We start from the raw sequence: 15235 nt of genomic DNA on the forward strand, positions 1-15235 counted from the left end.
GCCTTATTCATGGTACGACCAGCCTTGGTCATGGTTGTATGGCCTTATTCACAGTACAACCAGCCTTATTCACGGTTCTAAGGCCTTATTCCCGGTATAACCAGCCTTGGTCACGGCTGTTCTGCCTTATTCACGGTACAAACAGCCTTGGTCACAGTTGTACAGCCTTATTCGTGGTACAACTAGCCTTACTCACGGTTGTACTGCCTTTTTCACGGTACAACTAGTCCTGTTCTTGGTTGTATGGCCTTGTTCACGGTTTTACAGCCTTATTCACAGTGCAACAAGCCTTAGTCATGGTTGAATAACCTTATTGACGGTGCAACCAGCCTTTGTCACGGTTGTACAGCCTTATTCACGGTACAACCAGCCTTCTTCACGGTTGTACAGCCTTATTCATAGTACAACCAGCCATGGTTATGGTTTTACCGCTTTATTCCCGGTACAACCAGCCTTGGTCATGGTTGTACGGCTTTTTTCACGGTACAACCAGCCTTATTCGTGGTTGTACGGCCTTATTCATGGTACAACCAGCATTACTCACAGTTGTACGGCGTTCTTATCGCTAGCCCGAGGGTGGTATTATAAAGCGTTACCTATTTCTCAAATAAAAACCAGAAAAATTCACAGTTAATTGCTTATCTATCACAGGGCTGTTATGTCATGTAAAATCTGTGTAATCCACAGTAGATCAATAATAATATGAATTTATATCAAAAATGATAAATTCAATGATTTCATAAAGAAAGAGAATTAAAATTCAAAGTCAGCCAACTATCACATGTCTTTTGAAAAAGAAAAAGACACAATAATAAAATTAATAAATATATTAAACCTATTGTGGTCCCTAGAATATCACAACAAGTCTGTTCACACCCTACTGTGATGGAAAGGATGAAAACAGGTACTAAGGCATGGAAATACTATGAGCTTAGGCAATGGAACAGAAACCTTGGACATAAAGTGGGCGGTGATGAGCTGTCAGCCTCATAGCTCCAGGCATGTATTTATTGAAATTGACATAAACATTTCATAACCACTTTAGCGAGTACATCTGTTATTCGTTTTCCAAGATGTTGTGAAACTGTCACGTCAAGTTTGACAGCTGGTGTATGATAAACTATCAGTAAACACATTTGGCTTGATGCACATGAAATTCTGTAATTCTTCTCTGACTTTTGAATGTAAAAACAACTAGTTAAATCTCCCAACTTGTAGCCTGAGAGAGATTCCCTTGTAACCATTCTCACTAAACTGACAGACAGATATTTTTTGCCTGCACTTTCTTCATCACTCTTCACTGTTCTTCTCATTAACATGTTTTTATTCCTACTAAATGCACTTTCCCCTTCCCTTGCCAGGAGTTTTCCATTGTTACTCAGCACACATGCTGGACTCATAGCAGAGGAACAGGAACTAGTTGCAGACCCAGTGCAGATGTGTACAACTTAATACAGCAAATAGAGTCTTTCTGGAATGAGAGTACAATGGAAGGAATGGGTTAAAAATTTCAGTCCACCATGGTGACATGGGAAAATTCATTGTCTATAGCCAGTTATACTTCGGGCAGACTGGGACACTGTAGATATCATCAAGCTTTTCCTCCTTTCTTGGAGTTTCCTGGGAGGTTTGTTACTGTTTGGCAGCATGCTCCCTTTCCTCACAAAAAGCGTCCCCATGCTTAATTTTCTGGATCCCCTGATCTTCTACCTCTTCCTAAATCTCTGTTTTTGTGTAATGGGGCGGACACACGGTAAGTAAAATACATTCTGTTCTGATTCTGAAGTTCACATTTGCACTGTCTTTGCTAAAATGTGTCTTTGCTGAGAAAAAAATGAAAGCTTTAACATGAAATAAGCCAGCTGATTCAAGTTGCTGACTAACCATGGAGTTATTTTATAACTATGAGTCACTTCTTCTGCTTCGTCTGAGACTCCAGTCAGTTCATGCTATGCACTCTGTGTGCCTCACTGAAATGAGAGGAACACATAACACACATATAGATATTAGGCATGCTAGTGGCTATAGCTGGGACAGTTTTATTTTTTTCATCACATAAATTCATATATTTTTTATGAGTAGAATCTAACCTAGGGAAACTATAATTGTTTGTAGCCCTTTGTGAGCTATAACCAGAGACAAATTTTCACTGATTGATTGTAGTTTTGTGTTTGAGAGAATAAATAACCTTATATGGTAAATATATTCATTAGTGCTCCAAATGGAGCATCTTAAGTTGGATTTTGGGGCCTATTTGGATCTGTCTCTGCAGCTCAAGCTGCTCAATATGATGCATCAGTTTGGCTCTAGGTTTAAACAAGGACAAACTGAAATTTGGTGTACACACAGCATGCTTGTATAACCCAGTTTGAGTCTGATGTTTTATACCAGCTACAAAATCAACAGTCAAGATCAATATGGTGCCGTTTGCAGGTGTTGCACTCGGAAGTTTGATGTGCCTCGTCGAATGATATTTACAGTAAATACACTAAAGGGACATATTTCTACCACTTCCTTGTTGATCATTTTTTTTCTAGAATCATAAACACATAATTTATTATCTTATTTTACTTCAAGAAAACTCAGAGATTTCCATTTGCAGCTCTTAGGCTCGAAATGAGAATATTTTGTTTCTTTGCTCCACAGCTCTGAGGGTAGACAACTGCCCGAGCTCTCAGTGGAATGTTATGTGTCGTCCATGTTGTGAGTACCACCTCATCGAGTGTCGGTGTCCATCAAAAGGCACAAGGGTAGGCTACACTGTTCCCTGCTGCCGCAATGCTCTGGATGAATGTGACCCCTGTATTGTTCATCCAGGTATATTCTCACACTTCAGCTTATAGGTACTTTAATTGTCATGAATGTATGAGGTGCCTTTTTTTGTGGTTGTTTCCCATCATCTGGTGTTTGCATTATCCTTCTTCTGTCTATTCTAAAGTTTAGGTGATATATTGTGGTAAAAACATGCCAGAGAACAATATGCTGAGTATGGTGTTATGTTATGGGGCTGTAAATGACTAGGAGTTCCAAATTGTCTTAAAAATGTTTTAGATTATTACCTTTCTGCTTTGTGGTTTGCTTTTGCCAGGCTGCAGTCTGTTTGAGAATTGTAAAACCTGCAACAATGGAACATGGAAAGCTAATGATGACTTCTTCGTGAATGGGAAGTATTGTGCTGAGTGCCGTCAAGGCTGGAGTGGAGGGGATTGTAAAAGTGAGTGAGTGCTTTAATGCAATATTGCTGTGAAGCCTGGCCAAGCTACAGAAAGGTCTAATATTATAAATCCTACTCCTAAATTTGATTGCTAGTAAGAAAGCAGATCCTGCATAGCCTACATTGTAGCCTACATTCTGAAGAGCTGAACAGCTGCACCCCATAAAGCCCGGTGCTGATTTGTTTGATTTGTTTTTTCTTAAATACCCCCTTTACAGTCTGATAAAATCCTTGATTGTTGTTGTATATGAGATTTTAATTTAAAGTAACATTTGCCAGTAGTGTTATATTTTGAGTCAGCTTAGAAACTGATGAAATTAGTTACCTCAGAATGACTAACAGATCTTTTGCAGACTGAATATGTGATATTTTGGTAGCAAGTCCAGTCACAGTTTAAAAGCGAGAAACCTAATATATGTATTCCTCCCAATTAAACTGCTAGCCATGCCATTGTTTATCAAGAGACAAAGAGAATGAGCTTGCACAAAATCAAAGATATAGACTGTAATCACAGACATTTGCCTGCAGTCTCCCAAACATTAATGAAAAGCACAGACAAGAAGAAAGATGGAAAGCTAACTTGACATCACCCTTTGGCTTTTAGACTTTGTATTTTTATTATTGGCCATTTTATTAGTAGATAACTCCATTAAAATGCTCCACAATATTATAAAGACACTAGAGAGACCTGGTTCAACTTAACTGGGGTCATGCAGCAGCTACAGGCCTGTAGAGTTGTTATGAAGGGGGAATCTATCCATAGAAGATACTAGGCTAGGATACATTTTCAAATACATGGCAGCAATGCATCTCAAAAAAGCTGGGATGGGGGGCACAAAACAAAGGCTGGAGTAATAAGTGGTTCTAAAAAGAAACAGGTGGAAGGACACTTTAGAACTAATTAGGCTGAAAACAGTATGGGATGCTCGTGATCTTTGGACCCTCAGGCACCACTGCATTAAAAACAGGCAGGATTCTGTCATGGACTCAGAAACACTTCCAGAAGTCACTGTGTGTGAACACAGTTCTCCGTGCCATCCAGAAATGCAACCTAAAGCTCTTATGCAAAGAAGAAACCATATGTGAACAGTCATGCCTCCTCTGGGCCAAAGCTCATTTGAAGTGCACTGAGGCGGAAAACTGTTCTGTGGTCAGACAACTTGAAATTTGAAATTCTTTTTGGAAAACATGGATGCTGCATCCTCTGGACTAAAGAGAATGGGACCATCTGGCTTGTTATCAGCGCTCAGTTGAACACACGGCATCCTAGCTTTTTTGAAACTTTTTCTACAAACCTGAATACTTTACACAAAGTCATTAAAATAACTCTGCACTGAAAAAAATAATATCAAAGGGGCCACATTCTCTGTGACTGTGATTACATGCACATCAAAATACCAGTTATGAGCAGTATCCCAGTAGATCATAATTATGATCTGACATTTACATGGAACAGCGAGGCAGAGAGGTCTAATATTTCATATCCACATATACATGATAAATAGTAGGATCCCGGTTATTGATTACTGTGTGAAGAAATACTGGCTAGCATTTATTTACCACTTTCAACATAAGTATGAAAACGTATATGCAGTCTCATATTAACAGATAGGCACGCACTAAATTGCATCAAAAGGGTGCACGCCTCCCCCATGCTTGTGAGCTGCTCAGCTCAGTGGTTAATGCCCAGCAAAAACATGCACATAATGACATCTTTATCTGACTGACTCGATTTCTGATTTGGATTATTAAAACATTCCTCCATGATCCATGAGTTCCTCACAATCCAGAGTTTTTGTGCGAGCGACATATGCAAAGATTCTGCCCCTAGTTACACTTCATTAAAGCTGATGCTGACCGTGCGCATTGCCACAAATGCAACAAGTCTGCAGCGAGGCAGGTATGGCTAAAATGTTGTGATCCTGTGTGAATGAACATTAATATAAAAGGAACCTGTGTATGAATGACAGCATCCTTGTCCATTTATTAAAATGGTGATGCGTGTTATTGTTGGGAGTTTTCAAAATGACACATCTTTAATTGTAATTCATATTATGGACACTTGGTGGAGACAGTGCTTTTTGTGTTTGGCTTGTCTACAACTGTAAGCAGCTACTCATAGCTCAAGTTCACTAAAATGAAAATATTAAAAAGAATGATGAATACCACTGTCTTTTTTTGAAAGATATATATATGATACCACAACAACCACTGCATAAAAAGTGAGATAATTTGTACTGGTAAGGCCCACTGCAACATGAAGTTAATAATAGTGCAAAGCAAAAAGCTTTACTTAGTTGCCACACCTGCTATTCACTCTCATGGTACTTCTCCATTCTCTATATTTCATGGCCTTGGGGAAATTGCCACTTAGGTGCCATTCTGTCATGTTCTGACATTCTGAGTTGCACAAATGGGCATTTGGCCACTGGGCAGCCTCTCTTACGCAGCCTTTTCACAGAATGCTCTACACAACCTGACTAACTGCTTGAATCGGTTGAATGATTTTATTCTGAAACATTTAAACATGCTAAACATTTCAGTCCTTTTCACATATCAACCACTGGCCAAAATCAAATTATCAAGAAATTTTAGTGTCTTATTTTGCTTTTCTTCATCCTCTGAAGAACACACCAGCATTAATGCCAGCATGATGTTAATAATCATAATAATCACAGTGAATAAAGTAGCTGGTTGAATTCCATCACCACTATACTCTTTTTTTTTTTTTTCCCGTCAGATATTATCTGCCCTCTTACACAGCATGTCAAATTACTGGGCTTAGCTTGCAACAGTCAAAATGCTCAGTGCCAGTGAGATAAGTACACATTTAATGGGCATAAGTAATTATAGTTCTCTTGTTGGTAGCATGTGGAGGCGTCATTCAGCGAGCTCAGGGTCACATAGCCCTGGAGAGTTACCCGACAAATGCTCGATGTGAATGGATAGTGCAAATGGAGAGGGAAAGCAGCATCGAGCTCAGGTAGGTAACTTTTCCAAAGAGCTGATATGAAAATCATTCCACACTGAAGGCACATGATTTAGAGAAAAGATTTAGTTAAGTCTTTATTTGAAAGGCTCAGAAGGGATCAATGTGACCTCAAGTAATAAAAGACTGCTGAGCTTCAGATGATACAGGAGAGAGTCAAGCAACCTGGAGTTTGCAACAGTCTGTACTGGAATAGTAAAAGGGATGAGAGCACTTTAGAGTGAGGACTGACTTAGGCTCAAATCAGAGTAACATTACAAAGTAACAGTATTATTGTGCTTATTTGGCCTTTTTTTTAAATTTACTTCTCAGTGAAAACACATTTGTGTGTCATATGATTTGAAACATACAGTCTGATTCCTTATAAAAACCCAGATATCAAACTATGTGACGATTAAAATTTGGATTCTGTACGAATCTAGACTTTGGACCAACATACTGTAAGAAGAACTGTCTTGTTAGTGCAGTTAACTTAATAACTCATTTATTCCACCTTTTAAGACAGCTCAAGCTAGAGAATATGTCCTTTTTTCAGTGTTTTTTACATCAAACTACACTTGGCATGGGGATTAACTCACCACAGGTGACTAACATCATGTCTGTATTGTTTTGCTGCAGGTTTTCACTGCTGAGTTTGGAATCTGACCACAACTGTCGCTACGATTACGTCGAGGTCCGTGATGGCAACACCCTGAGCTCCCCTGTGATTGGCCGGTTTTGTGGGGATCAGCTGCCTCCTCCTATTAAAAGCTCTGGGAACTTCCTGCACATTCTATTCACCTCAGATGGCTATAATAACTTTGATGGTTTTGTTCTTACTTTTCAGGAAATTCCAGGTAGGTATAATTGTTGTAAGCAATGCCAATATTTCACATGCATTTCACACACTGTGCTGATGCAGGACAGACAAAATAGCAGGAACATTTAACAGTATAATGTAATGTAATACAATTGGTCACAATAACATTTTAAAGCCTATCCTGTGTTTGAGACTACTGAGGAAGGCTGGATTTGTATTGGATTACATTGCATTATAAATCATGGCGTTCCTTTTATTTTACTGTCACGGCATATGAGTCAGCATATGCTCTGTGTAAAGGGTTTTCTCTGTGCAATCCACATACAAACAATACAAATGTATCAGTCTGAAGCATTTATGTTCATGTCAGTTTTAGGGTTTACACGGCCAGTTAAAGAACTAAAGGAAAGGCCTGGTTGTTTCTTCTTTGTTTTTTGTTTTTCAGTTAGGGTGAAAAGTTATTGCAAATCAATACAAAGCTGTTAGGAGTGATGACCTACATGATACAAAGACACCCTACTGTTCCACCATGCAAAGTGCAGCACTCTCTTTATTTTGCATGCAGCACATTTGGTCCAGGTACTTTTTCTCTCATTCGTCTGTGTCTGCTCAGCCTCCTTCACAGGGCAGTGATGTGAGACGGACAGTCAATGACACAGATTTATCATACCTGCTCCTCTCTGCCCTATTTACTGCCTTTAAAGCAAATCATGCATCTAACTTCAATCCCATTTATACAGTCTTTCCCCTCATTGGGCATCAACTGCACTTTCCTAATCCCAACATATCAAAGTAGCACAGCATGAATAAGAGTTACGGCATTCTTTGGTAATATTTCTGTTTAAAAAGAAATAGAGGGTAGTATCCTGAGACTGATTTAAGATGTCTTCATGTATGCAGAAGATGCCCTATTATTGGTATCACACCATGTAAATCTTCAGTGCAACATTAAGCTTCATAGTTCTGCAAGGCTGTTGTTTTTTTTAAGTTCAGTCCAGAAAATGTTTCCAAGGTAAAGAATGTTGGAAATGTTGATAATTTGTAGAAAGTATGAAGCTAAATCACAGGTACACTCAGTAGATTTGACTAAGATATGTGTGTGTATAAATGTTCCAAATGCCCACCACCATATTTTATTTCTGCTTCAATTATGTGACTTTAATAATGTACAGAATTATAAGTGTCATGTACCTTTATTCAGTTCTTCGTTGGCTATTCAGTGTTAGCTTTCATTCCTCACGGCCAGAAAATTTCTCCACAGTGTCACCCATCACGAATGCAGCGTGCGCGCCCCCAGAAAAACCAGTGAATGGATATCTGCTGCCTGTATATGGAGCAAAAGAGGAGCTTGTGTTGGTAAACTACCGGTGCCATTCCCCTTTCAGGCTAATTGGCACACAGCAGAGGACCTGCCTACCTGATGGCACATGGAGTGGCACTTCTCCCTCATGTGCAAAAGGTTTTTCTTTTTCCTTTCCCCCCCCCCCCATGTGGCTTGTGATCTTCTTTTATGGTGTTTGCACACTATTATTGCGAGTTAATGAAGGCATTTTTCTTTCTTTTGTCTTCACCGGATACAGGCCAAACAAGCCTGGTCCGGTGTGCTCCTCCACCCAAATTGCCTCATGGATATCATAGACCTGCTCTTAACACAGCTGGAGGTGCTGAGACAATTGAGTTTTTCTGTAAAAACTCCTACATTTTAAGCGGAAACCACCAGAGTACCTGCCTCTCTAATGGATCCTGGAGCAGTCGGCCACCAAAGTGTGTCAGAGGTAACATTAGTTGTGGCCATTTTTCTGTAAGCAGAATCATTTTCCGTACACACGTCCTGGTCGTCACCTGCTTGATTTCCTTCACAGCCTGTCGAGAACCCAAAGTGTCTGAACTTGTGCGGCAAACTGTTGTGAAGCCACATCTATTATCAAGGTACCATTTGTGATGCTGTTGTAGTATGTGCATTTACATGGGTGCTACTTACTTCAAGTCACTATTTCGTACGATTCTTTTGTGTTATTTTGTCATTATGCAAATTGCGGTCATTAAATAGGGTTTTATTTGGAGGAAAAATAAATGATCCCACAGATTTCTTTGATTTGTCAGTTGACAGCAAGTAGCAGCGTTTATGTAGCTATCTGCCATATTGCCCATGACACATCTCTGATTCTGGCTCACATTCATAACACAATTGCTTCAAAGACCAGAGATTGCAGGGCTTTAGTGCTACCAAGCAAGTTAAACTTTTGGTAAAATAAGTTGCCCACTTGAGTGCAGCCTATTCAAAATATGCAAAGTAGCCATACATGGTGGAGAGGAAGTAATTTATATCTTATATTGTGCAGATGCTGAGCAGATATTAGTAAAACTCAAAGCAAATATTATGGATTATTCTCTTTCTGATCTTAGGATTGAGCAAATCCACAAATTTCATCAGATGAAATGTTATTTAGCACTATACAGTACATTGCTTCATCACATTGGAAAGATGCCCTATGAAAACAAACTGCATCTCTTTCCTTTAGAGAGAGTTCAGACCAAACTCTCCACTTCTCATCCAGATACAGCATGGATGATTTGCTGTCCGCTGGCTTTATTCCATTAACATCAGTTGGATCATCCAGCAAAAAAAAAGATGACACCACTTTGGCCGACATACCTCAAGGCTTTCACCCAGTCTACACAAGCATCGATTACAAGTGTGCTTCACCTCTCTATCGAAATAAAGGAAGCTCCCGACGCACCTGTCTGAAGACTGGAAGGTGGAGTGGGCAGCATGTTTCCTGCTCACCAGGTGAGATCAGCAGGAGTTTAGACATGACTTGTTACCTGAAATATCGCTCAAAAAAAAAAAGAAAAGAAAAAGATAAAATAAAAGACCATATGGGCATGCTGAACAAACACAAATACAGGCTAACTACTATTTATGGAGATGATATTTTCAGCTACTTCCTTATTTCCCAAGGGTAACACCACAGCAGGTGAAGCTGTGATTTTGCATAGATTTTTATGCCGAATGCACCTTCTGACGCTGGTTTTTTCGTCTCTGCCTGGTCTCGAACCAGTCAAATATTTACTTAGTATTAGAGTTTCAGTCACCACAACTGAAGCACAGACTGCTCTGACAGGCTGTTAGTCCCATACAATTAACCAGTGTTGTTGCTCAAAAAAGTAATGTATTTTACATTACCTTTACATAATACAGTATGTTACTTAATTACTCCCTGAAGAAAGTAATTCATTACTCGTTAAGTTACTTTCATGTCACTTCAACTCGATTCAATTTATATAGTGCCAAATCATAACAATAGTCACCTCAATGTGCTTTCTTTTGTAAGGTAAAGACCCTACAACAATACCGATAAAACCCCAATAATCAAATGACCACCTATGAGCAAGCACTTGGTGACAGTGGGAAGGAAAAACTCCCTTTTAACAGGAAGAAACCTCCGACAGAGCCAGGCTTAGGGAGGGGCGGCCATCTGCTGCGACTGATTGGTGGTGAGGAGAGAGAGGGAGACAGGACAAAACCTGTGGCTACAGTCACACATGCCTTTGTTACCTGCTGAAGACCAGGCTCTGGCTCCTGGGTTGGGGTTGGGATGCTCAGTTTTAACGTCACTCTGGGTTCTTTGCTAACTTTGTGTTAGCATGCTGTTTGTGCAGGTGCTTGTAAAGACCCGGAGTTGTGTTAGCAATATAATACAGTTGTTTCTGTACTTGATGCAATTTGCACTTCACCATTGAGGTGAAAGTAATATCCATGTCTCTATTTATTTTCCTCCTCCCTGAACATGAACTGACATCAGCTTTTTCTCTGTCTTGACCTCTGTAAACACTTTCCTGCTGAGTTTATCGTCTCAGTTACGCATTTGGATCATATTTAATTAATTTTTTCCCCCTTTTTTCAAGCCAGCCTCAAATGAACTTTATAAAGTTGAAAAACTTCAGTTTTTGGCACTCTGGCTTCATTTTTTCAGCCACAGAGAGGTTGTCGCTTGATTAGAAATGTTTTTCAGACCAATACATTATAGTAATGTTAGCAAACTTTAGAAGTGTGTTCTTGTGTACCTTAAGTCATTCTAAATTATTAATCATTTGAGGAATGAATTTTGTTCTTACACACAGGAAATTATAGTTTGACTGAAATGTAATAATTAAGTTGTGTTTGAGTACAGAAGCAGCCTACCACAGGTATTAGATTGATTCTGTAACATTTATATTGCAGGTTTATGACTCTTCTACAGTTACACAACACTTAAATTTATCCTCTCAGTCACAGTGACCTCTTATTCAGAAAAAGGTACACAGGCTCACTTTGAAGTAGTTCTTTGGCATTTTTGGAAGTCAGCTTATTATCTTTCTTACTCATCTATCTCTGTTTCTAAGGACTACTTTACATTTTTGATACCACTTTCTAAATGGACTGCTCATGTTTTCTTTGTCCTCTCTTTTGTCACAGTTTGTGGCAAATTTGACGCTTTCAGCAGACACAACCTCTCCAACACTCAGTGGCCGTGGCATGCGGCCATTTATATCCGTTCACCTCCTGACCACACTGTGAGCACCTACAGGCCTCCAGGAAGGATCATAATGGACGAACAGGGGGCCGCAGAGGAGTTCACATTCTGGTCCCTGGCCTGCAGTGGGGCTCTGGTCGCCCAGCATAGGGTCCTGGTGGCAGCTCAGTGTGTGGTAGACAAGAACAAGCAGCAGCCCGTTCAGCCTGAACATGTGAAGGTTGTCATAGGCAAGCAGTACCACACAGCCAGGGATGCACTGAAAAGTCAGCACCGCCTGAGGGTAAAACTGCACATGCATGACAAATTTATACTGTTTAAACATACCTAAACTATTTAATCCATGTGGACAGACATTTAATATGCAAAGATTTTTACATCACTATATCTTTCCCAGGTCAGGGTATATGGCAAATTTAAAACAGTGCTCTCACAGTGTGATCTTACAGTAGTTTTATACATTTTTGTGGGTCATAAAATGCAGAAAAGTTCATAAATTCTGCCACACAACAGCTGAGAGTGAAAAACACAGCCTTCATTAAATAGATGTCATTTTCTGGATATGGTTTTGTTTGTAAATGTATAAGATGAAATTTTTGGAAATTTGGATATGCACTTAAAGCTTACATGGAGCACAGCTATGTTTGGTTTGGTTTTGAAATATTTGCGCATCCTGCATGCATATTATCTAATCTTGATGTGCATTCCAAAAACAACAAAACTTGGCATGCAGCTGAGTATTCTTACTTCCAATTCTCCCTTATCCTCTCTTTTTGCCCCAGCAGGTTTCAGAGATTGTAGTCCATCCAACATTTCTCTCCTCACCAGACTCTGATGTGGCTGTGCTTAAGCTAAAAGACAAGGCCAAGATCAGCGAGCGTGTGCTGCCTGTGTGTCTACCTAAAATGCAAGGGGGGGAGGTGACTGCACAGGAGGCATACACTGTGAGGTGGATTTCACCAAATAATCTAAGGCACCTGGGCCACTCTGCAACCTTGAGCCTGACAGAACTTGTTGAGCTGACTGATGTTACTCATTGTGAAAGAGAATTTGCTCAAGGAGGGGCGCATACCACAGCGATCAGTGACAATTCATTGTGTGTCATTAGCAAGCCGTCCAGTCCTCAGAGCCCTTGTCCAATTGTTATTCCAGGCATCACAACCGTGACAGCTGTGTTTTCATCCGCAAGGGGTGTCTTGTCAGGTCACGAGGATACTCAGGGAGCCTCTAGTGCAGGCTGGCAGCTGCTTGGCTTAGAGAGCTACGTCTCTGAGAAAAACAAGTGCAACCAGCGGATTCACACAGTTCACACACAAATTGCAAACTTTCAAGACTGGATAGAGGAAAATGTGAAGTAGGTAGCTACTTTTTGTAAAAAAAATTTTAAGGCAGAATTTCAGCCATGTTCATAATTGAATTTGAATTCTGTGTGTCTCAGTGCTGGTGTCGATTCCACCAAGAGAACTGCATTTCAGTGATAACCGTGTGCTTCGTGTGTACCTACTTCCCATGCAGCGCCGTGAGATCATGTGAACTGTTTTCCTGTCACATTTTTCTCTGATGTGTGTGCATGTGTTTGCACCTGCCTGGACCACTCCCATATGAAATACCTCTCATGCTACCAACCCCAAAACAAAACAAAAAACCATTAAGAAAATTGTTGACTTATTTCTTCTCAAAACATGGCTGGTTACATAATAGAACAAGTCCGCCAGACCATATTGTTACAATTATACGTGCTGCAGTACCATCCTGTGGAATATTTCAACAACTCACTATACATCAAATAAACCTTCAGAACACTAATTATAATAATATGTATGAAGATAATCCATAGTAACTACATAAGGTAGCTAAAGAGTGCACTAACCCACAAAGAAATTGAAAACCATTTTCTGTATCTACATAAGGTTATAATTGATTTATAAAGTATAAGGTTTGAAACCAAAGCATATACTTTACTATAATACAAATGGCACAGTATCCATTACTAAGTTTATTTCTCTATCATTAGCTGTAAACATCATTTATTATATTTGTATGCTGTAACCAACCATGAAGAATTTATATTTGCATATAATGTGAAGTGAATGGTGTTTAAATTGAACTATAAATTTTGAGCTATGAGCGCTGCACACAAAGGCAGTTGTAGCGCACAGTTTGGCACAGCAATCACTAATCTGCACTAATCCAACTTTTGTCTTCTGACTTTGCTTTTGTGCAGCCGACACTGTAAATATTTTTTTATGCCGTGTCTGGTTAGGATATAACATATTTCCTCCATCTCATTTCTGGAAGAACTGAATTCTTGTATTCAGCCCTGAAGCTCAGTCACATCCCAACTGGTCCAGAACACAGCAGCTAGGCTGCTAACAAAAACTAGCTGACGCTCACTCATCACCCCATTCAGAATTCATTTAAAGTTAATTCAGTGGCAACCACACTTTTGAGGTTGTAGCTCCTAAACTCTGGAACAGCCTTCCTCAGCCTGTCAAACCGGCTGAATCTGTGGTTTGTTTTAAACGGCTGCTAAAAACTAATTTTTCATGGTTTTCCTTAATCTTTTGCTTAATACTGTTGGCTCTCGGTCACATCTAATGTGTTTTTGTATGTTTGCGCGTTTCTTTAATCTGTGGTTTTATCCAAATGGTGAGACTCTTTGTAACTGTTTTAAAATGTGATATACAAATAAAGTCATTATTATTAGTGCTGGTGACAAACCTGAACCTGAACACACGCATCTATTAAAACTGAATCAAAGGAATTGGGTGCTTTTGACTGGGGCTCACAAACCGTTACTACTGTTATTATGAATTACTTATTAGAATTGACAACAGTAAACTGTGATATTAAGTTATCAGGAACAAATTGATTGGCATTCATAAAAAAAAAAAAAATGGAATGACAGAATAACAAAATGACTGTCAGAGGTCTTATAGATAAAACTTTCTGAGCCTTTGGTTATAGTGTATAGACATGTTAATGGCATTATCACTGACAACAAAGGAACTGCTATTATTACTTTTAAATTCACAGATCATATTTAGAAACTGTTTCTCTCTAACAGACTCTAGAGTTTGTACCAAAAGGGACTTGAGCATCACTCATCAGGATTCTGAAATAATCTGTCTTCCAAAGCAAAAGAGCTGAGTTACCCTCTCCAAGCCATTGTTCCCGCCCTTCATCCTGGTGACGTTTGACAAGTGAGTCTTCCACCTTCATGCTTTGTACCTCTCCCTATCTTGAAGATAAGTGATCTACAAATAGAATAATTCAGGCTCATAGTTGAGTAAATAGCCATATTTTTTTTTTCATACAGTAGCTGAATTTTAGAAATATTCTGTGTGCAGAACAGTTTTAATGAATGAATAGAAAAAAATATATTTTGTTGACTAAAAAGCATTGATCTTAAAAAAAAAAATCCAGTCTTGGAATGCACTAAGAAACAGTTCCCCCTTATTTGCATTTATTTACAAACTGTGCATGTGTGCAGATGCATGGCAGTGCACCATGAGCGTTATCTGTCACAGCACAAATGTGCAGCAGCACCTGTGCGTCTTCTGCGCCATGTTGGCATGTAGGGTTATGCATTCGCGAGTTTCTCTGCAGACTGTCCAACATGTGCTGTCATTGAGAAACACACTGAGAGGATTTGCTAAACTTAGCTCTTACTCCTGAGACACAGACACCCGCTATGCTCTCTGCGGCTTTGTGCA

At 39.5% G+C, this 15235-nt stretch overlaps 1 protein-coding gene across 1 annotated transcript; it reads left to right on the forward strand.

Annotated features, from left to right (window-relative positions):
* Positions 1-1571: 1571 nt before the first annotated feature.
* On the forward strand, positions 1572-14132 carry pamr1a (peptidase domain containing associated with muscle regeneration 1a). Its single transcript, XM_030726282.1, has 11 exons — positions 1572-1753; positions 2647-2817; positions 3089-3214; positions 6083-6197; positions 6822-7039; positions 8264-8461; positions 8583-8777; positions 8865-8931; positions 9525-9793; positions 11462-11802; positions 12305-14132. The coding sequence occupies exons 1-11, from the start codon at positions 1648-1650 to the stop codon at positions 12875-12877; spliced, it is 2379 nt and encodes a 792-aa protein (XP_030582142.1). The 5' UTR covers positions 1572-1647; the 3' UTR covers positions 12878-14132.
* The last annotated feature ends 1103 nt before the right edge of the window (positions 14133-15235 follow it).

This window comes from Archocentrus centrarchus, chromosome 3 (assembly GCF_007364275.1).
Source record: "Archocentrus centrarchus isolate MPI-CPG fArcCen1 chromosome 3, fArcCen1, whole genome shotgun sequence".
Classification (NCBI taxonomy): domain Eukaryota; kingdom Metazoa; phylum Chordata; class Actinopteri; order Cichliformes; family Cichlidae; genus Archocentrus; species Archocentrus centrarchus.

Excerpts from the sequence above, each read along its gene's own strand:
- pamr1a (XM_030726282.1), top strand. The coding sequence starts at position 1,648 with ATGCTCCCTTTCCTCACAAAAAGCGTCCCCATGCTTAATTTTCTGGAT. Across the intron at positions 3,215-6,082 it reads GAGTGGAGGGGATTGTAAAA|CATGTGGAGGCGTCATTCAG; the intron begins GTGAGTGAGTGC and ends TCTTGTTGGTAG. Across the intron at positions 11,803-12,304 it reads AAAGTCAGCACCGCCTGAGG|GTTTCAGAGATTGTAGTCCA; the intron begins GTAAAACTGCAC and ends TTGCCCCAGCAG.